This window comes from Solenopsis invicta, chromosome 3 (genome assembly GCF_016802725.1).
Source record: "Solenopsis invicta isolate M01_SB chromosome 3, UNIL_Sinv_3.0, whole genome shotgun sequence".
Lineage (NCBI taxonomy): Eukaryota > Metazoa > Arthropoda > Insecta > Hymenoptera > Formicidae > Solenopsis > Solenopsis invicta.
The window spans coordinates 29911799-29932332 of NC_052666.1; the positions used below are offsets into that span (position 1 = coordinate 29911799).

General features: G+C 30.9%; 2 protein-coding genes and 1 non-coding gene across 4 annotated transcripts; 2 read left to right on the top strand and 1 right to left on the bottom strand.

Moving 5' to 3' along the window:
- Nucleotides 1-386: 386 nt before the first annotated feature.
- On the bottom strand, nucleotides 387-3660 carry LOC105204545 (splicing factor U2af 38 kDa subunit). The gene is made up of 5 exons (XM_011173642.3): nucleotides 3503-3660; nucleotides 3315-3402; nucleotides 2377-2443; nucleotides 1737-2025; nucleotides 387-917 (listed from the first exon to the last, which is right to left on the bottom strand). The coding sequence occupies exons 1-5, from the start codon at nucleotides 3544-3546 to the stop codon at nucleotides 683-685; spliced, it is 723 nt and encodes a 240-aa protein (XP_011171944.1). The 5' UTR covers nucleotides 3547-3660; the 3' UTR covers nucleotides 387-682.
- A 420-nt stretch (nucleotides 3661-4080) lies between these two features.
- LOC113003286 lies at nucleotides 4081-4201 on the top strand. Its single transcript, XR_003268377.1, has one exon. It is a non-coding gene; the product is annotated as a 5S ribosomal RNA (ribosomal RNA).
- An 8263-nt stretch (nucleotides 4202-12464) lies between these two features.
- On the top strand, nucleotides 12465-20297 carry LOC105196421 (pancreas transcription factor 1 subunit alpha). 2 transcript variants are annotated; one of them, XM_039446831.1, is made up of 3 exons: nucleotides 12465-14605; nucleotides 16431-16753; nucleotides 19755-20297. In XM_039446831.1, the coding sequence occupies exons 1-3, from the start codon at nucleotides 14325-14327 to the stop codon at nucleotides 19889-19891; spliced, it is 741 nt and encodes a 246-aa protein (XP_039302765.1). In that variant the 5' UTR covers nucleotides 12465-14324; the 3' UTR covers nucleotides 19892-20297. The 2 variants fall into 2 exon arrangements, with proteins under 2 accessions (XP_039302765.1, XP_025987927.1); XM_026132142.2 differs by having other exon boundaries at nucleotides 16431-16750.
- The last annotated feature ends 237 nt before the right edge of the window (nucleotides 20298-20534 follow it).

The window sequence follows — 20534 nt, forward strand, 5'->3', positions numbered from 1 at the left end:
GCAGTTGCCATACTTCACATTAGGCTTCTTCGTATGACAGATATAATCTGGAATTACTTTCTAATATGTCATATGGTTTACATTTTATTAATGTAACAATATTCGCGATAAAATAAAAATAAAATAATTACTTCAAAATACAACTTAAGCTGGAAATAAAATTCAGATAATTAATTGACAAAGAGAATACTATCGTCGCCTGCTTTTCGAAAGAAGGTAATTATGTATGTGGACGTTTATATAATGTGCTCTTCACAAGAGATAGAGATATCTTCAGAAAGCATATGCAGCTCTTTTGTGGCATTCATAAATTTACGCACCAGCCCAACTGTGCATCGATTTTCACGGTATGTGTTTAATTAAGTTCGATAATTTATACGAAAATATAACACGAAATAAAAAATATATATATTTCTATGCTTACATTTTATTTGTGTCTGTTATTTTTCATTGCGCGAGAGACATGTTTAGATTATTTATTTCGGAATCGCTAAATTATTAACAAAACTCTTGACATAACATGAAAAGAGTACTAAATGATGACTCTCTATCGATTACACGTATAAATATACACAAGACATTTTTTCGTCTGAAGTGCACGCAGAAGGGCACGTCAAGTCCGTCCGTTAAATGATGCCAGATCGCTTGGAATGAATATTCGTACGAACGTAATTTTCTATAATCAATATCTTCCAGATCGGCCGTCCCTACCTTTGTCATCTCTTTTCCGACGATCTTTGGATCTCGATCGTCTGTCACGCGATCGCGATCGGCGTTTGCGATCTCGACCACGTGAGCGCGAACGCGATCTAGATCGTCCCCTGCCGCTCTTTTTGCGGCTGTACAAGTAGCGTCGCAGTTCGCGCGAGATGGGTTTCAGGTGCATAAAGTTACAGAATCCGGAACGCGTGCATTCTCTGAAATGGAAAAAAAAACGAAGAAGATGAAATATTATCGACTTTACACATTATCCTAATAAACATACATGCAAACATGGTATAGTAATAGCATTATGAATTCCAGAAAATTTCACACTAACTGTGCTAAGATAATATTCCATAATGCAGCAGTTTTGTTGGATTCAAATTTTTAAGTATTTGTCAAAAATTAGACATTTAATTTAAGGTATATTTTATAATTTTCAAAAACTATTTGATTACTTAAAATTTTATCATGCGGAATGTGAAATATTCCATGTTGCAATATTTCTGCATTATAATTTAGAAATAATTATGCATTTACATATATATATATATATATATATATATATATATATATATATATATATACACAGAATAATTATATTTATAATGGGTTGATTAAATCTTATACACATATAATACAGTTAAAATATTTTTTTCAATTATTGAATAATTTTCGAACTTAATTTTGCAAATATATCACTAACTGTAATATCACTAATAACTTATAAGATATGTGTGTGTGTGTGTGTGTGTATGTGTGTGTGCGCGCGCGTGTGCGTGTGTGTGGGAAAGAGAGAGAAAGAGATTCACCATATTATAATTTATCATAATTTTACCGAAAACTATTTCGAAATTAGTTGCACAAAATTATTATTTTAGAAAAATTTTATATTTCTGCTTCTATTGTTGTAAATATACCTGCATAATTGCAGATTATAATTTTTGCAATATTTCGCGTCTTATAAGTTAATATTAGTCTATATCGAAGTATTAAATGACTATATGAAATAAATAGATTCTACATTGAGTTACCCCATTTCATATTGACGACAGCAGGCTTCCCTGAAATCCGTTACTGGCGAGAGTTCAGCGTACACCGGTCTACCGCCAAACCAGCGGTTGTTTAGATCATTCACAGCTCTCTCTGCATCTTCCTCTCTACGAAACTTGATGTACACATTGCCCACCAAGTGATCACCGAGATTATCGCACACGTTCATCTCCTCGATCTCGCCATATTTATCCTCACATTCGACAAACACATCCTCGAAGAAGTTATCGTAATGCTCTTGCATTTCTTCATCAGATACGTTTGCGACCACTAAAACAAGAGTACATCATAGCCTATCTATTCAATCTTTAGACAAAAACTTAACAAAAGATTACTACACCAGTGATTAAACAATTATCAGTAAACGACTATTTTACAAAAATATTAACACATTAAAATAATAAATTGTAAATGAATTGATACTTTTTAGATTTAATTTTCACAGATATGATTAAAGATCTTTTTACTAGAAAATATAATTATATCAAGTTGTTTTCATTTGTTTATTGACTGATGCAGTGGCTCTATCAATGGAATTGGTAAAACAAAAGTCATTTTTATAATTATAATAAAAATACAATAATTCTACTAAAATAATAACTGTAAAATTATAATACTTACAATGAGAGCCATCTGCACTTTTGGCAGAATTTTGGGGGTTCACGTACAAGTTCTGAAGCAGACATGTCTGAAAAGGACACAGTTAAATATATTAAATATTTATAAGAATAATGCATGGTATAGGAATAATACTTGAAAGTATAGCATAACTTGTAAATGATAAATGCATAGTTTGATTCCAACTCACGTTCAAAGATTTATATGTTTATACATTTTAATTTTATAAAAAGCTGATTAGAAAGTTGAAGATAGTAAAAAAATATAAAATCAATGATAAGCATCAGAAATATATATCAACTTTATATTAATATATTTATATTAAATATAAAAAATATTCCTGATAGAAGTGACTATAGAATAATACTATTTCTAACAGTTGAATGAAAGTTAATTCTGTTACATAGAAACATTCAACAAAAAATTAATTATGGGTTTAAATTATATAATATTAATCTTGAGATTTATAAGTTTATATTTTGATTGTATAAGGTTTGCTTGCACCACAATGTAGGTTAACTTTAAACTCTCGACTAAGCTTACTTTCTAACTCTTAGAACTAGAACGTTTTCTAATTTTTAGAACTAGAAAAAGATAGAAAGTAAGTTAAATCAAGTTTATAGTTAATCTGATGTTGCTGCAAGTGGGCTTTAGAAAACCAAGACATCATTTTATAAATCTCGAGATTGGAAAGTTGAAAATTGTAAATACAGGAGTATAAGATGAATGATAAACATCAGAAAAATATATTAAATATGTATCAATTACTTATATTAAATGTTTAGAAAATATTCTTGATAATAGTCACTACAGTGGCATTTTTGAAAGTAATTGAATAAAAGTTAAATAGTTTCTCTATTGCACACAATATGTGTAATAGGAGTTAAAAAATTTACTTACATGTTATATTATACTAATTGTACTAATTATGCAATACATACCTGACTGAATGTAGGCTTGTTGTGGATACGCGAGCACCGGTCGCCGTGGCGGCATGCGCCAATTTTGAAGTAGAAGGAGCAGTTTACCCTGAAGAAGAGAGAAAAGGAAAAATTATATAGATAGGTTAGGATAAAAGTCACTTGTGTCTACTCTTCAATTACAATTCGGCGAAACGAGTTTTCCTTACTTATCCTTCTCGGTACCGAAGATAGACGCTAAATACTCCGCCATGATTCACGTCTCCTCCAATACGAGATTATTTCAATAGTTGTTGTTAATTCGCACGAAACCATCAAAATCTTCGGAGCATCACGCGCCGATTGATGTCAAAATGGCGGCCGGTATTGGCCGGTATTCATGAAGAAACAAGAAGTTGCATTTTCATGAGACCCAATTGACCAATCAAAAAATCATTCAGACACAAAAAAGCAATATGGCTGTCATAGGAAATGTTCAAATATTAAAAAAACCATTCAATATTATCTGTTTACACCGAGCACTTTGATGCGCGTTATAGTACTTTACAACGTATAAACGTTATCCGAGTATGTGAATATTGAAAGTGTATAATAACTATATTATAGTAAAACACAAAATATAAAAAATAAAAGATAATATCGAATGATATTCATCTTGTCATACGCATTGATTAACCGACTAACAATTTTTCAATGATATGTCTTATTTATTGTTATATAAAGAAATTAATTTGAGCAGATAGGATTGCAAATCCAATAAATACCAATTTCAATATTCACATATGCGGACAACGTTTATACTACGTTGATAAAGTACCAGTTCTCGTCCGATCACTGAAGTCAAGCAACGTTAGGCATGGTTAGTACTTGGATGGGTGACCGCTTGGGAATACCGTGTGACGTTGTCCTTTTTTGCATTTTTATTATTTCTAGATAGCACAAAACATTTATCATAAAAATTTTTAAATATTCTGTACACAATATTTTTTTTCAAGAAATATGTGGTAAAAATTTTATAAAGATTTTAGAATAATACCACAATTATTATATCAAATTTAAATGTATTATATTTTTAAAAGTATATTGAAAAATATTTCTTTTGCATATCTATTTATTTAATATAAATAAATGATAGATATGTATATATACAAGAAATATTTTTTAATACATTTTTAACATACATTTAAATTTTATGTTATAATGATTCTGGCATTATTTCAAAATCTTTAAAATATTTTTATAAATTTTTTATTACATCTCGGAAAAAAATATTTATATACTTATACATATATATCAAATAAGCATAATTATATATAATTATATTACGAAGTTTATAAAGGAAAATTTTTGAAAATTAGGAAAATTTTTGTGATTGGTAATTTTGATAAATGATTATCATATTAATTACACGTGTACATCTGTTGATCGTTGATATTATAATTTATGAGTTATTACAATCAAGGTTGGAAACCCAAGTAACACAGTTATTACGTTTAATTAATAAATGTTTAAAAAAACGTTTAGCCGACGTTTCTATGATGTATAAATGTATGTTTATTAAATCGTCGAAATGCCTTGTTTAAAAATATAATGTTAAAGTAGTAAAAAAAGAACTAAAGTAGACGTTACATAAAAAAAGAAAAAAAAACAATAAATATTTAAATAAATGTTTAAAAATATGTGTGAGAAACTCTTTTAAATAAATGTTTAAAAATTTGTTTGAAAATCTTTTTAATAAAAATTAAATGTAAACTTAAATCTCTTTATATAGATTTAAAAAATGCTGATTATTTTTAAATAAAATATTGTTTTAAAATAATTGTTTAACATAACAAGAACATATTTTTCTTTATCTCAACAATGTCTTCTAAAGAAGACATTGTTGAGATAAAGAAAAATATTATTTTGAATTCTGAAATAAATTTTTATACATTAGAATGATTAAAAAGACAACAATCGTAGAATATATCTGATATAATGGAATATCATTATATACCGTGCATTATATTTCGTACGCATGTGAGCTTTGAATAGCATTTGATGAATGATTAAATAATCTCCTAAATTCTCGTTGATAAACTGCGATAAAGTTATCTCGGCATTCATATCTTGATAGATATATATATATATATATATATATATATATATATGAATAGAACATTTTATTTTTACTACGTATACATCTGCATCAGATAAGGATCGTTGACAAATAAATTATTCTTTTTCTTGTTGCATATGATCAAACATAATAACCATATACATTTACCTTCATGTAGAATTCATTAAACTCAAGTAGCAAATTAACGTTATTTCTCGTTGCTTTACACGAGATAAAAGTCAGAATTTAGAACTCTATTTGAACAGAATATTCGATATATCGTATAAAATACAAAAATATTTGACAAATCAAGATACACGTATAATATAAAATACACAAAATCAAAATACAAAATACATAAAATTAGATTTTGAAATCTTTTGTAAATTGCAGATTATTTAAAGTAAACTTTATCATCAGTGATGATTAGAAATATATGAATTGTTTGCTAGAAAGATACGATGCCTTACAAGTACAGCACTTACATTTTCATTATATATATTGTATTTATTTATTATGCACATTTTTCCAAAAGTGATATAATTTTATAAAATATATATTAAATGTATAAATATTTTATACAATTAATTTATATATAAGTTTATGTTACAAATATGTAATTTCTAAAGTAATTATATTTTGCTTTTTTATATACATTTCCAATATTCTGTTTATACTTCATTGACAAGGCCGAATTTGTCCTAGTCATCAAGCTCTCATGTTCCACAGAGTCCCAGCCACCTGTCTAATAATGCGCCTCCCGTATCCGGTGCCGCCTAACCGTTTCCGGTATATCTCGGGGGCTGGATGTTACCCCCTGCGGTGTCCTCACACGCGACCTCCGCGTGAAGGGGGCACGACACCCCGAAAACACTCCACGCTCCAATGCACCGCCTTCCCTAGTTTTTCCTGGGGAAACGACCCTCTCGCGACGGGTGCGTGTCTTCGGCATCCGTACAATCGATTTGTTATTACGGTCCGTCATTGTGTCAGCGTGAGGGAACAGTGAGAACTTCACCACTCGTGATCGTCGCTATTTTCCAGGAACTGCATTTTGAATGATCGCCCTAGAGACGTAGAATCTTAGGATGATTCAAGACAATAATGCTAATTACTACCCGACAAAAAACTGTTTATATATAATTATATATAGTTATACATAATGATACATAATTATGTACGATTATATATAATTGTATATATTAAAATCATGCATAACTATATATAATTATATATTATTATGCATATTTTAATATATAATATGAACATATTTGATATACAATTATATATGTATAACTATATGCAATATATAAAAAATTTTTTATCGGGTACTTTTATAGAAGTAATACGGATGTGATTTAACAAGAATTTTTTATTTCTACTTCTTTATTTATTTTAATATTTGTAACCATTTAGTCTTATCTATTATAAATTTAGAAAGAAAGAGAGAGAACTCAAATGTAAAAATTTCAATACTCTTCTAAATTTTGAAATTGCAAATCTTAAGAATTATTTATAAATGTAACTCAAAATAAAAATATAAAATATTCTTTTGTCTCAGACACTTATAAGTATTATTTGTAAAAATTGTACATAATATATTTTGACACTTGAAAAGAAAGTGCTTAATTTCCATTTTTTTTAAATACTTGAAGTGTTTAAGTTTTAAATGGTGTTTACATTTAAGAGATAAAAGATTTTATTTTTGAACGTATTAGTGCTTTAAATATAAATATTATTTAAAACCAAAACAATTTTAAGTATTTAAAAAAACATGGAAACAAAAATAAAACATTTTAATATTGTAAAATTAAACACGTCTTTTTGCGAAGTGTTTATTTATAAAGGTAATAGCAATTGCACGATATACATATAATTTTTCTAGTCGATAAGATTAATGATCGAGCGGAAAAATATCGTTTAAAATGTATGTCTCGCTGCGGATCTCGATGCAATTCATAAACACAAATCGATTTCACACTCCCGCTGGGTATAAATTAATAGACACTTACGGGTGCGTTTTAATGGGTTGTTCCGTGTACCAGGTGTTAGCCGTCGTCTCATCCTCCCCAGAGATGCACCGTGAAAAATCGCTTTATCCATGGAGTGGTTAATCCGGATCCTCTTACGATTGCCCCGGAAATCTGTGTTCTAAATGTATCTCAGAAATCAATTGAAAATACTATTACAAACTATAAAAGTGCATTATAAATTGTATTGTACTAATTTTAAATATAACAGTAAAAATTATGTAAAACGCTTTCTTTGTAACGTCGCCTTTTATTACTTAAGTGAAATAAGTTTCACGATATTTTTGATTCCAGTAGGGTCGTTGCACCAGTCGCTGAACAGTTGCCAATAAATGACTGTTTAGAAAAACTATTAAAATAATAAGACTTCAAAATAATGAATTACAAAATTAATTGATATTGTTAAAATCTAATTTTCATGGAGATTTTATTAAAATGTAATTTTTTTATTTGAAAATGTAATTATATTAAGTTATTTTATGTTTGTTCATTGATTGGTCCAATTTCTTATTTGTTTATTGACTGTGCAGTGACCTAATTACTAAAATATAACTTAACAAAAGACTTGAAACATATATTTTGAAAGCATGTTTTATTTCTCCCTTTAAAAACGTTTTTAATATAGATTTTCAGTAATTTTAATTTAAGTAATTTTTTAAAACTACTTAAAATTAAAATTACTAAAAATCCATATTAAAAATATATATTAAAAATACTATAAAACAGAAACGAGCTGTTAATTCTGATTATAATCCGGTTTAGATGTGTGATCAAAATCAAAGGGAACGCTGCACTCTGGCGTATTTTATTGCATAGTACGTTTTTATATTGCAAACGATGACGGCATCTTTCGACGTAGAGATAATATTTATTCGATTGTCGATGCTAAGCGAGATTACGCGAATCGTCATCGTCAGAATCGCATTTAAGCGCGTACACGTGGCCACGGGCTTTGCCATTTAAATCCGATCCCCTTTAGTCGCCTCTCAATCTCGAGGATCAAAAATTCTGCTGGACAATGGATCCGTCCCGACGCAGTATTTTCATTTCGGATTATACCGGAACAAGCTGCGGCCGCTACATTCGATTAAAGTATACGCGATTAGCAAAGGAAAAAGAGAAAAACGATTCTTGATTTTTTGGTTTTTATAGAAGCCACCGTAGAGGTTTTAAATTCAAAATTTAGAATTGTATTTTATCATTTATAATTTTATGTGTCGTGTGAAACAACAATTGAATTAGAATATAACATGCATAAAATATGTATTAAAATGCATCAAATACGCACATACCTACTTATAGCATCAAATGTTATGAATAGGATTTTATATTGTAGCCTCATGCGAATCATAAATAAAGTTTTAAAACAATACGATTTAACGATAACACCTCGTCAAACAGTTCTCTGCTATAATTATTAAAATATTAATACCGGATTTTCTCTAACCAGATTTCAAATTTTATTCTTTTACTTATGTATTTTTAATTAGTTATTTTTTAAATGATCTTAAATGACTACTTTAGATAATAATTTAAAATAACTATTTTTTTTTTATAAAAGAATAACTTATGTACATGAGCATATTACGAGTGTAAATTACAAAGCGCCGGCATATTAAAATACTTCAGTTATTTCAACATGTGTGATACTACGCACAAAAAGCGTTAAGATATAAAATGCAATTATTAACGAATGGGGATATTAATTACAACCGTGGGAACTGGAAGCGCCGTTTTCCCGATTCTTTCTGGAGAAGAGCGTCACAGATGGAACTATAATTCATCCGGGTCCGACGTACCCTCACCTCGTAATTTCGGGTCTGTTAATTATCGATGTGTAATAGATGAGGCTCGAAATCATCCGGAAATGCAAGGATATTTGTAACAGGGTTTAGTTTATTAGCAGACGGCATTATCAAAAGGAAATCATTCTCTATGAATTCATTAATTACCAAATATTAAAATACTATTATAAATACTAAACATATAAAATAGAAAAGTTTCAAGCTACTACGATTATTTGTTACAATGTAAAAAGTAGAAAGAATTTTTTAAAAAGTAAATATTAAGAAAATCAATAATTTTAATGTTTTTTTATTAAAAATAATATAAATAAGTAATTATTGTTCTTGCAAATTAAGAAAATAATTTTCAAATTGAATCGCAATTATACTGCAGAATAAACTACAAATCGATATTTTTGTCATGTCAAAAGGAGATTGATAATTTTCTTTAAAAAAAGAAATATAAATTATAAGAAGCGTTGTTGCACCGCGACGAAGAACATGTTTTATTTGTAATAATTTTTGCGAAGTGTAATGTTTGTGAATCTAATATACAACCGCTGGAGCTTTATTTTATTCATAAATAACTTTCTCTTTCTGCAGATTTTCTGCTACAACCGACATAAATTCCACATGATCCTCTTAATGATTTTTTTTTCACGACAAGAATTACGTTCGATTCAAAACAGGTGACACTCTCTTTTTATTCCCGACACGTGGTACCTTTTATATAAAATTGCAGTAAATATTGTCCAGTTAGCGAACGACGCGTGCAGCGGCCAACATGCTGCTGGCTACGCCGGCAATCCATTATTAAACATTATTATCTGACGCTTAATAACACGTCAGTGAAATCAGATTGTACCTGTTACGGTACGCATAATTACAGGTTTGCTCGGCAGGGCCAAATGTCGCCGAAGTGGTTAACCCGGTACGCAACCCTCTGCGGCAACGCGTTGTAGCCGCACGTGCGAGTCACGTGCGAACACTTTCTTTTCTATTAAGATGAGCTTATCCGTGATTCGACGATGTGCTCTTCGCTATTTGTAATAGTTCCCGAAAAAGCACTCGAGCGCAAAAGCGAATTAACAATTAAGAGGATGGATCAGCCAAAAATTGCGTGCAAGAATAAAAACATATTTTGTTTACTGTATTGCTATTGTTTCATATATTTATAATGGTATATAATGATATACTTATTATATTATATATAAAATTACACATTGTACTATGTATTGTAAAGATTATATTTAGTAGTTTTAATACACTGAGAAAAAAGTTGTTAATTGCATTTTTTAACCTGATTATATTTCTTTGGTTAAAATATTTATGTATTTAAGTTAATTATATAAATGCGTAAACTAAACAAAAGTTCAAGTATTTTATGTACTCAAGTTAAATATAAATATTTTAACTATAGAAATTTAATCAAGTTAAAAAATTTAATCAAGTTAACAATTTTTTTCTTAATTTATTGTAAAGCTTTAGACGATTTACAATTCGCGTTAGATATGAAAATAAATTTCTATTTATAATTTTATGTGTCATATATTTTAATATATATTTTATTTTATTGCACATAATATATATTATTTTAATTCTTGGAAGGTACGAGGGACGTTTCTATGATCCCGGAAATAATATTATAACTTCTAAATTTTTTATTTTTACTTTTTCTTTTCAGATAATATCTCTCTTAAAGTAATTTAATACTGGCAATATTAAATTGGCCAGTAATTAATTATCTGTCTGGATTATTAAAAGCACTATATTGTCAGTTTCAATTTTTTTATGTAAGGCTCATCTTTTGTACTTTCAATTCTCAAGAACATAAAAAATATTATACAGAGCGCTTACAGAAATTTAATACTAGCAATTTATTACTGTCGGTATTAAATTTTTGTAATATTTGAAATATCTCTATACAATACATACATATAATACGTTTTATGCATTATTGTTTTTTTTTTACATATATCGAAACTTAAGCATTAGGTAAGAGGCTGCCTACAAGTGTAAAAGCAGTATTAATACACCTCACTTTATTTCACTTAGCGTCGCAAGTTTTTTTCTCGCTCGCTGGTTCATAACCGGCTTTCTTCACTGCGATGGACTTTCGCCCGCGTCCGTCGGACAGTTACGAATTCATGAAGCCGCTATAGGCTGTACTTGAAAATTCTGTAGGTTCGACGTGAGTATAAGCTGTGGTCAGACGCAAGTTCACAAATAACGAACAACAACGATAAAAAACTTGTTGCGAAAATGCCAAGCGTAAGGGGCAACGTGTTTTATTCAACAGTTTCGACAGACGATTGACGACTCTGGAATGGAACATTATTGTTTTGATAAATAGCATTTCTATATAATAACTAGAATATTTAAATGTTTGATAGAATTTATAAATTTACTTTAAAAAAAATGTATATTTATATTCCAACCAAGTTTGGATATTTTATTTAATTAATCTGCGCTCTTTGAGAAATCGTTGCTGAGGGAAAAGTATTTCTCAATTCTTTTCTATGCTATTTATTTTGCTGTTAAGATGAATAAGCTATTTATATCAATATATTACGCACACGGAAATTATAGTTGCCTTTAGAAATTCTTTAACTTGGATTTTACGTCTCTTGTTACACAAGTCTTTTATTTATCATTATCTCAATATTATTTCAATAACACAATTTGATTATATTTTGTTAGCTTGATCCATTAGTTTCAGACTTTTTTTCTTTGATTTTTTTTAGGAACTTTGAAAAAAAAAATTACATACACATTGAACAACAAAAAATGGAAAGATAATAGGATAGTGAAAAAGAAATTAATGAAGCATTTAATCTGACACAATTTTAAATTCTCAATTATTTGCTCGAAAAGTCTCTCATTAATTAAACAAACTCTCATTAATTTGCCTAGATTCGGTTCTAGCGAAGTTCCAGCTCGCTTCTTCTAATAGACTAAGCCAGTCTAATTGTCGTCATTTTTCAGCAGTGAATCGAGCAAATTTCTTTGTGCAGAGTTCATCTTTTGTAATTTTTCGAGAAAGCGTGAACGTTCCGATCGGCCGCGGTTCTCCCGGCGACGTTCCGGGACGCCGTTCCTAGGAACGGGAACGACGGCGGTTCCTTATCAGATCGATGAAGAGGCGGCACCGCTACCCCAGCAACCAAGGGGTAGGCAGGCTCTGCCGGCCGCGCGCTCGACGAATGGGGTCGTAGCTGGGCTTTCAACCCCGACATGGCTTCCGCCTTGCCGCTCGCCGCTTTTCGATTTTAGTCCAGCGAGAGACCACCTGAACGATCGGTAGCACGGTAGGTGGTCTACAGGTCACGGCAGGAGGCTGCGAAAGGTCCCCGACTTACGGGCGCGAGATCGGCGAACACCCGGGAAAGCATTTGAGGAACGCTTTCTAAGTCGTAGTGTTTTCAAGAGATTTTACGTTTCGGCGACGTTTTTTGTGCGTGACAAGTAGATCTGCGTCAGAATGCCCAAGTTATCAGTGCGAGTGAGAGAGAAACTGAAGAATAGCGAAGAAACTTAAAGAGAAACTTGAGAGGAATCTTGCATCACCGCAGCGCTACGTTTTTTTTTTTTTTTTTTTTTTTTATAAAAACGATAATCGTGGCAGGCGATAATCCGGACATTCGTAAATCCGCGAGTAATTTAGACGTTAATGTAATTGCAAAGTGAAATTAGAGGGAACTTTTTCTAAACTGTTTGAGACTTGTATGAATTTTCTTATTGATCTCTAAAATTTCAGATAATTTAGAAAAATGCTATAATAAATCAATCGAAGGAAGGGTGATTGAAATGTTCGTGCAATTGCAAAATGCAGTCCTGTGAATCGCAGGATGGCGTCCTAAAGATGCTTCGGTAATAAATAAAATCTGCATGATGGAAAAAACAGCCGAATGCAATCGTAATATTTTAAGTCGGAAGTCTTCGTTGAGCGAAACCATTCACGATTGCGAAAGTAAAACATAACTCAGAGTGTATGTCATTTTTATTCAATAAGTGAACAAGTACGTTTAATTACAGAAGAATTCACGCAATTGCAATATTTCCCGATGAGAAATCTTCGAAAATCCCGTGCGAAAATTTTTTGCCACGGAACGATCGGTGAAACTGCGCGTTAAATCTAATAAAACGGACAGTGCAACAAATTAGCAACAACGAGAGACAGCGGCGTCGGAGAAGATTCTAAAAATTAATTTAACTAGTTAGTTACTAATTCTCTCAATGTAACTAACGCGTCCCAATTTTTATCACGGGTTGCCTACGGTTGCAGAAAAGCGAATTAAAAATCTGCGTGAAATATAAAAGGATCCTACAATTAAAGAAGAATAAAAAGAATACAAAGACACGTAATGATGAGAAGATATAAAATGGCCTGTATAAAAATTAACAAATGTAAAGTCGCTAAAATGAGTAAATATTAAATGTCGCATTAACAAAATTGTATATTTAATTCACTACCAAAAAAAAAAATTTTTTTTTAAACGACGTTTCATAAATGAGAAATTTTATCATCTATTCCGATAAGCATGTATCGCAAACATAAGAGATCATCGGAGTGAAGTCTCTTCATCGTAATGTCGTAAGTGGCGTCGTCGGACGCGAACCGAGGCATCTCGAGGTCTCGCCGAGAGTTAACAAGTGTTTGGACAAATCTGGACACGTGTGGGCGTTGAGCGGTTCGCCCAAGACACGTGTCGATTGTATTTAGTAATATTATCCTGCACGTGCCGGGCAGGCACGTGTCGATCGTATCTCTCGATCCTCGAGACGTGTTCGAGGGCGCATAGGTGCGATCAGAAATTCCGGCGAACGATGCGACCGACGCGAGGATTAGGGATCCGGTTGCCAGGATCGTCCGGTAATTGAATGATTACATGAACCGGAACGTTTAAAGCGAGGCACTACCATAAATGGCGTGAGACACACGGCAGTCCCGTCGTTCCATGTCTAGTCACCCAATCTAGTCGTACGCTTCGTTAATTAGTCTTATCGAGACTCGGATTAAGGAGAAAGGATTATCGCAATTAACTTTCGGATCTCTAAAACAAGAGATCTGTAATCTTCAAATTTGAGTGATCGAGCGAACGGAACACTGGACGTCATCATGTATTCGATGGACAATCTCGAGCGGGACATGATGAACCGGCAGTACATGTACGAGGCTCACACCTTCTTAGGAAATCCGGCGATCCCGGCATTACCGCCGCACTGCGGAGTACCGACCACGGCGACGCTCCCGGCGGTGATCCCGTCGCAGATCCCGTCGTCGCATCATCCGTCTGGTAGCACCGGTAGCACCAGCGGCAGCGAGCACTATCTCTACGACGAAAACAGCAGTGACAACGAGAGCGTCTACAGCAGCGATCAGGAAAATCACGCGAGAGAGTGAGTACTCTACATGTGTTTCCTTCATTTTTAATTTTTGGATTTTTTTTCTTCCTTTCTTCTCGGTTTAGAGATTTACGATTAATCTTTCTCCCTGAAATTGAAATTTTTACTTTGGCTTAAAATTAATTCGACTAGACTCGCTTTAAGATATTAATTTTCAAAAATAATGATTTCTAGTCGTATTGAAATGTTAAAGACACTTTTGTTTTTCTTCGTTGAAAACTTTTTTTTTTATTTCTTCTGTTTCAATTTTCTTCTGTTGCATTCTTACCAGATAGAATATTTTTTTAATTGCACTATGAATAAAATTGCAGAGGAGAGGTAGTATTATTGGCATTCATTTATATCTTATTCAATAACTTTATTAATAATCAATATTTTATATTGAAATTTAACGATTATATTCATCAAAATATTGTCTAATAGATTCTAGATTCAAAGATGTAAAACATTTTTTAGAATGTGATTTATAAAAATGTGACGACACTACATAGTAAGTCGAAGAGGAATAAGGGTGGTAAAACCATAAAAATAAATTTAAAAAATGGTTTTGTTAAAAAAAAAGATGCAAAATATATTTTGTTACAAAATTATATATTTTTAATTTTCTATGGATTAAAATTTTTCTACATTTAGAAACATTAAAGATATCATTTTAAAATATTGTTGTTTAAACAAGAATAAAACAACATCCCTAATGTCTCTAAACGCAGCCCTATAGAGTGACAACCAATTTATTAAAAAAAAAAAAAAAACATTTCGATATGAAAATCTCGATAGTGTCCGATATTAGATATTACTACCACGCTTTTGTGCCCACATTAACAAAATGTTTTACTATTGAATACGTAGCTCAAAATGTACATAACTGAAGTAAAAGTTATATGACATAAAAAGCACTTTAATGTACCTAGATTTGTCTAATAATATACTCAAATTTAAAAACAATGTGAAAGTAAGTGTAATTAAATGTTCAAATGTACCTTGCAAAAATTACGAAATGCTCAAAAGTAAAAATGCTTTACAATTGTAAGCTATTGTACATTGGCATATTAGCGCCACTACGTTATGGCAGGCTACCAAACAAATGATTCCATAAGTAATGACTAGCAATTCCTAGTAATAGATATAAGATAGGTACTTATAATATATCTACTCATAATATATCTACATAGCCTACGGCACCACCTTTTCTTTGATTTAATCCGCATTTTTCTGGGAATGTTTTTTTCTTACTTAAGATAATTCACGAACTTCTTTTCTATTTTATTCTTTTCTTTTCTCGGCAAAATTGGAATAAATTCCTTCTGAAATTATTGGATTTTAAATTTGACTTAGAATTAATTCCACATTGTGCTTAAAAATATTAATTTTCTAAAGTAATGATTTCAAGTCATATTGAATTGTTTAAAGCTTCTCGGATATTAAATGACAGAATATCTCATCATTAAACTCTACAATATAAATGAAATTGAAATCTTCGAGTTGCTTTGTAAATCGTTTGATCGCATTTTTCGGAAGTGCTTGTCTCTTAAATTCACAAATTTCTTTTTCATTTAATCTTTTTTCTTTTCTCGGCGGAATTAAAAGTGATCTTTCCTCTCAAAATTTTCAGATTTTAAATTTAATTTAAAATTAATTCAACAAAATGTGCTTTCAAATAATAATTTTTTAAAATATCAATGATTTCAAGTTATACTGACTTATTTAAGGCTTCTTGAAAATTGAATGATAGACTACTTTAGTAGTTGAATAAAATAGAAAAACTTTCTGGTCACTTTGTAAATTTGTATGGCGATTAATTCGCCACTTTTTCTCGTAGACGAAGTCGGAGCAATCGGCGCGGCGGGCCATCGGGAAAATGTCCGAGGCAGGTGCAGGTACAGCAGCGGCAAGCGGCAAACATGAGAGAACGAAGGCGTATGCAAAATATAAACGACGCCTTTGAGGGCCTGAGGGCCCACATCCCGACCTTGCCGTACGAGAAAAGGCTGTCGAAGGTCGACACGCTCAAGCTGGCGATCGGTTACATAAACTTCCTCAACGAGCTCGTCAGGGCGGACAAGGGTAACGACCCCTTGACGGGCAATAGCGGTCTCTCGAGATGCTCCAGCCGGGACGAATCCAAGAAGGTCATAGTCCGTGGTGAGGCCAATTTTAATTATATTTCTACGGGCAGTTCTCGATTAATGAAACGCGACATATTCAATTTTATTTTTACACGGGAAAAAAACGTTTTGCTGAAATATCTAAAAATTTAAAAATATCTAATTTAGCTGGATGAAGATATATGAAAACATTTTTAAATAAGATAATAGGGAGGGGTATTATCTCAGGTTCAAATTCTGAGATAATATTTTGCGCAACAAATTCTTTACGGTTTTTGAACGGTGGAGAGGAAGAAACTTATTGCATAATAGATGCTTGTTAACGTCAATTTAAATTTATTGATTTAATTGTGATATTAATACATCCAGAAAAAATTTATTGAAAAACTAAAATATTTATTTAGTCTGATACGTCCAAACTAAACAGGGGATTTAATCCAACAATTATTTGCACAAAAAGTTGCACAAAAAAATATAATTAATTTGTGTCAAGTATTAAAATGTTTGAATCAAGAATTAACAAAATTAACTAATTCTGTATTTAGTTGAACTAAATATTTTAGTTTTTCAACAAATCTTTTTGTGTGGCAATTCTGATTCAATTTAAAAATTACGTTTCAAGATCGAAAGTAACGGCGTGAAATTTGAAAAACTAGAATGTATATAAAATCACATAAGAGATATTATTAAGCACTAATAAGATCCTGTTATGATCGTTCATTGACCTCTCGATTTTAACTGTATTGAAAATAATTTTGTTGGAAGCATGACGCAAATAATTTTGACAGTCTAGCAACCAATTCGAAAAGCCCACACAATTATTTTCATGGTTTAATAAAATTATTTTCAAACTCGTATCTAGCTAAATTTCTAAATACTTTAGCAAAGCCATTTTTTTCATGCTGTAAATAAAGAGTTTTCATGCTTTATTTAAAAGCAATTAGTACTTTAAAGATTCCATTCATTGAATCTTTGATAAGGTTTATAACATCGATCATAGCAAAAAAATATTAGGTGAACTTATTTGTTTTATATTTCTCTCTCAGTTCTTAGTATTAAATACATAATTCAATAGATTAGAATAAAAGTTATTCTAAATTAAAATGTAACGAAATTTGAAGATATTTTGTCGTTTGCCAACTTTTCTGAATTCTGATATTTTTAATGAGTTAGCGAGAGTAACATCGCGTTGTAACTAATTGAAAGCAAGTTTCAACATCGAGAATTGCCAGTATTTTATATGATGCAGTCATGTTTGAAGTTTCCCATAGCATACGTGTGCGGCTTAAATTTTACAACGTAACGTGCGTCATCTGTGTATGAAATCGTATCTCGCTGAAATTTCGTTAATAATTCGATTTTCACTATTCTGACGCGTGATTTAGTTTGATAATGCAGAACATTTGATACTGCTGCACTCCACGCCATTTCGATATTATGTGTACTACTGTATTAGCGTCGGGCCGACCCGCTTTTGCCCCGTGTGGAATCATAGGTCGATTTATCATAATTACCCATCTACCCTTTATTCCAGGACAGGTGTCCCCGTCAGATACGGGGCGCTTTCGAGATGAATTTGTTTTGTCCCGGAGATAATTGAGAGATTATCAAAAGTTTTGGTAATCGCGCGCGTAACCGCCCGTTGTAATTACATACTCTGCTCTCGCGCTAGTTGCAGTAATGATCAATATTTTTAAATTACAAACGATTGTAATTCTCTTAGTCTCTCAATCATCAGTATGAAAAATAATGCCGATATTTTGACAGTTTTAATGGGTAATTTTATATATTTTTCACGTGTTATATTTATATCACATTCCATATCGCATGTATCATCGATAGTATACACAGAAAAAAAATTAGTATCAAATCAACAATTTATTGTTTCAAATATAAGCAAGAATATAAAATTTTCTTGAAAAAATTTGATAATCTTAAACAGACATAATTTGTTAACATAAAGAAACCAAATTTCTTTGTATTGATAAATTATGTCTGTTCAAGATTATAAATTCTTTTAAGATTTGATATTCTTTCCTACATATGAAAAAATGTTAATTGATACTAATTTTTTTTCTGTATACGCTAAACTTTCCATTTAAGTCGTTTGATACTGTAAGTACTATATGCATAAGCAGATACGTTAACATAAAATACTTCATTAATTCATACATGATTAATATAAGATACTTTGGCTGAGTAAAACTCATTTAATTTATTTTTTTTAACTTATCTACTAAATAGTTTCTAAAGTATTTTTTTTTAATTAACTAAATTAAATAAGTCTTATTCAGCCCAAGTATCTTTTATTAAGGAGTTTTCTCTCATTGCAACGACCAGTTTTAAATTATAATATATACAAAAAACTATGTTACATACAAACGTTTATTCAAATTTTTAATAGCGTTTTGTATCATATCTTTTATGTATCAAACTGTTCATTGCTTTGTTGGACACGTCATACGATCTTGTTCTCATAAATGTGGGTCTCTAAAAAGTTTCTAAATATGTAATAAATCTTATCTATATATTTATTCTATTTTAATGAAAAGCATTGATAACATATTTTAATTACATCAATCATATTAAAATATTTAACTTAATTTATATTTTTTAATGTTTATATTTACGTGTTTCATTTATTTTATTTTACATATAATAATATTACGTACGTTTTTTAAAATTATTAATTATTTAAATAACCTTTTTTGTTTTGTTCTACATTGCATTTTGTACACTGCTTCTTTATTTTAATAACAATATATCTCTTTCTTATTTTCTATTTTAATAATTTTTCTATTTTCTCATTTTAACATATAACGTAACGTATCTTTCAAGTCTTCTTAAAATATTATATGAAATGTACTTTTAGCATTTTTAATAAATGCGATGGTACTGCGCACTCTGACAATGAGTGAAAATTTACGCAAAAATTATGCGAAATGTGTTATGATGAAAATCTTTTCGCGCCAATCCCAATTCATCTTCCATGACTTCACCAAGTTTTGACTAATCTCCACCTCTATTGCGACTTTCAGGCAGCGGTGGGAATCCGTTCATCTCGCACTCGCTGTCGTGGTCGAGAAAGTCGGATATCTCGCCGAACGGCACGATGTACGCGAAAGTCTGGACGCCAGAAGATCCGTCGAAAAACGGAACGACGCGGTTCGAATAGACGGCGAATTTTTGACATCACTTTACGAAGATGGGGAGGATCAAACGGTCGCGAAAACGTTTCTCATCTAGAATGTTATTTAGTGTATAAGGGAAAGCGTTTCTAGTCACTGATCCTCGTTATGAGATTTGTACCTTACGATCATCGAAGTGTCTCCGATTTTTCGGGCAACAGGGATGGTCATCGATATTTATACAACTCTCGCGGCTTCGTTTAAAAGGCGTTAAAGCAAATCGAAGTAGCCATTCCAAGATATACACATTACAAAAATTTGAGGGAATTTTTTGCTGAAAAATTAATACGTAACTTTAAAAAACAAAAACAATTACATCTTGTTTATGATTTATTTTTCTAAAAAATAGTGTAAATCAATGTTGGGCATTAATCAATTAATTTACTTGATAACTAAAATAATGGATTAAAAATTTTTAATGTATGTAATTATAATTAAAACAATTAATTAATTGAATTAATTGCAAATGATTTTGTATAATTAAGCTTTTGCTTAACTAAAATAATCGATTAAAAATTAATGATAACAATTATATAATCACAGATAATTCAATCGATTATTGAAATAAATCAAACATACATCGTTGGATTAAAAAAAATCATTAATTTTTAATGATGTTTAAAAAATTAT

Bases quoted from the DNA above. Each gene is read 5' to 3' on its own strand.
- LOC105196421 (XM_039446831.1), top strand. From the start codon at position 14,325: ATGTATTCGATGGACAATCTCGAGCGGGACATGATGAACCGGCAGTAC. The intron at 14,606-16,430 runs GTGAGTACTCTA...TTTTTCTCGTAG, and splicing joins CAGGAAAATCACGCGAGAGA to ACGAAGTCGGAGCAATCGGC. The intron at 16,754-19,754 runs GTGAGGCCAATT...TGCGACTTTCAG, and splicing joins CAAGAAGGTCATAGTCCGTG to GCAGCGGTGGGAATCCGTTC.
- LOC105204545 (XM_011173642.3), bottom strand. From the start codon at position 3,546: ATGGCGGAGTATTTAGCGTCTATCTTCGGTACCGAGAAGGATAA. The intron at 2,444-3,314 runs GTATGTATTGCA...TGTCCTTTTCAG, and splicing joins ACAAGCCTACATTCAGTCAG to ACATGTCTGCTTCAGAACTT. The intron at 918-1,736 runs GTAACTCAATGT...TTTCCATTTCAG, and splicing joins TGTCGTCAATATGAAATGGG to AGAATGCACGCGTTCCGGAT.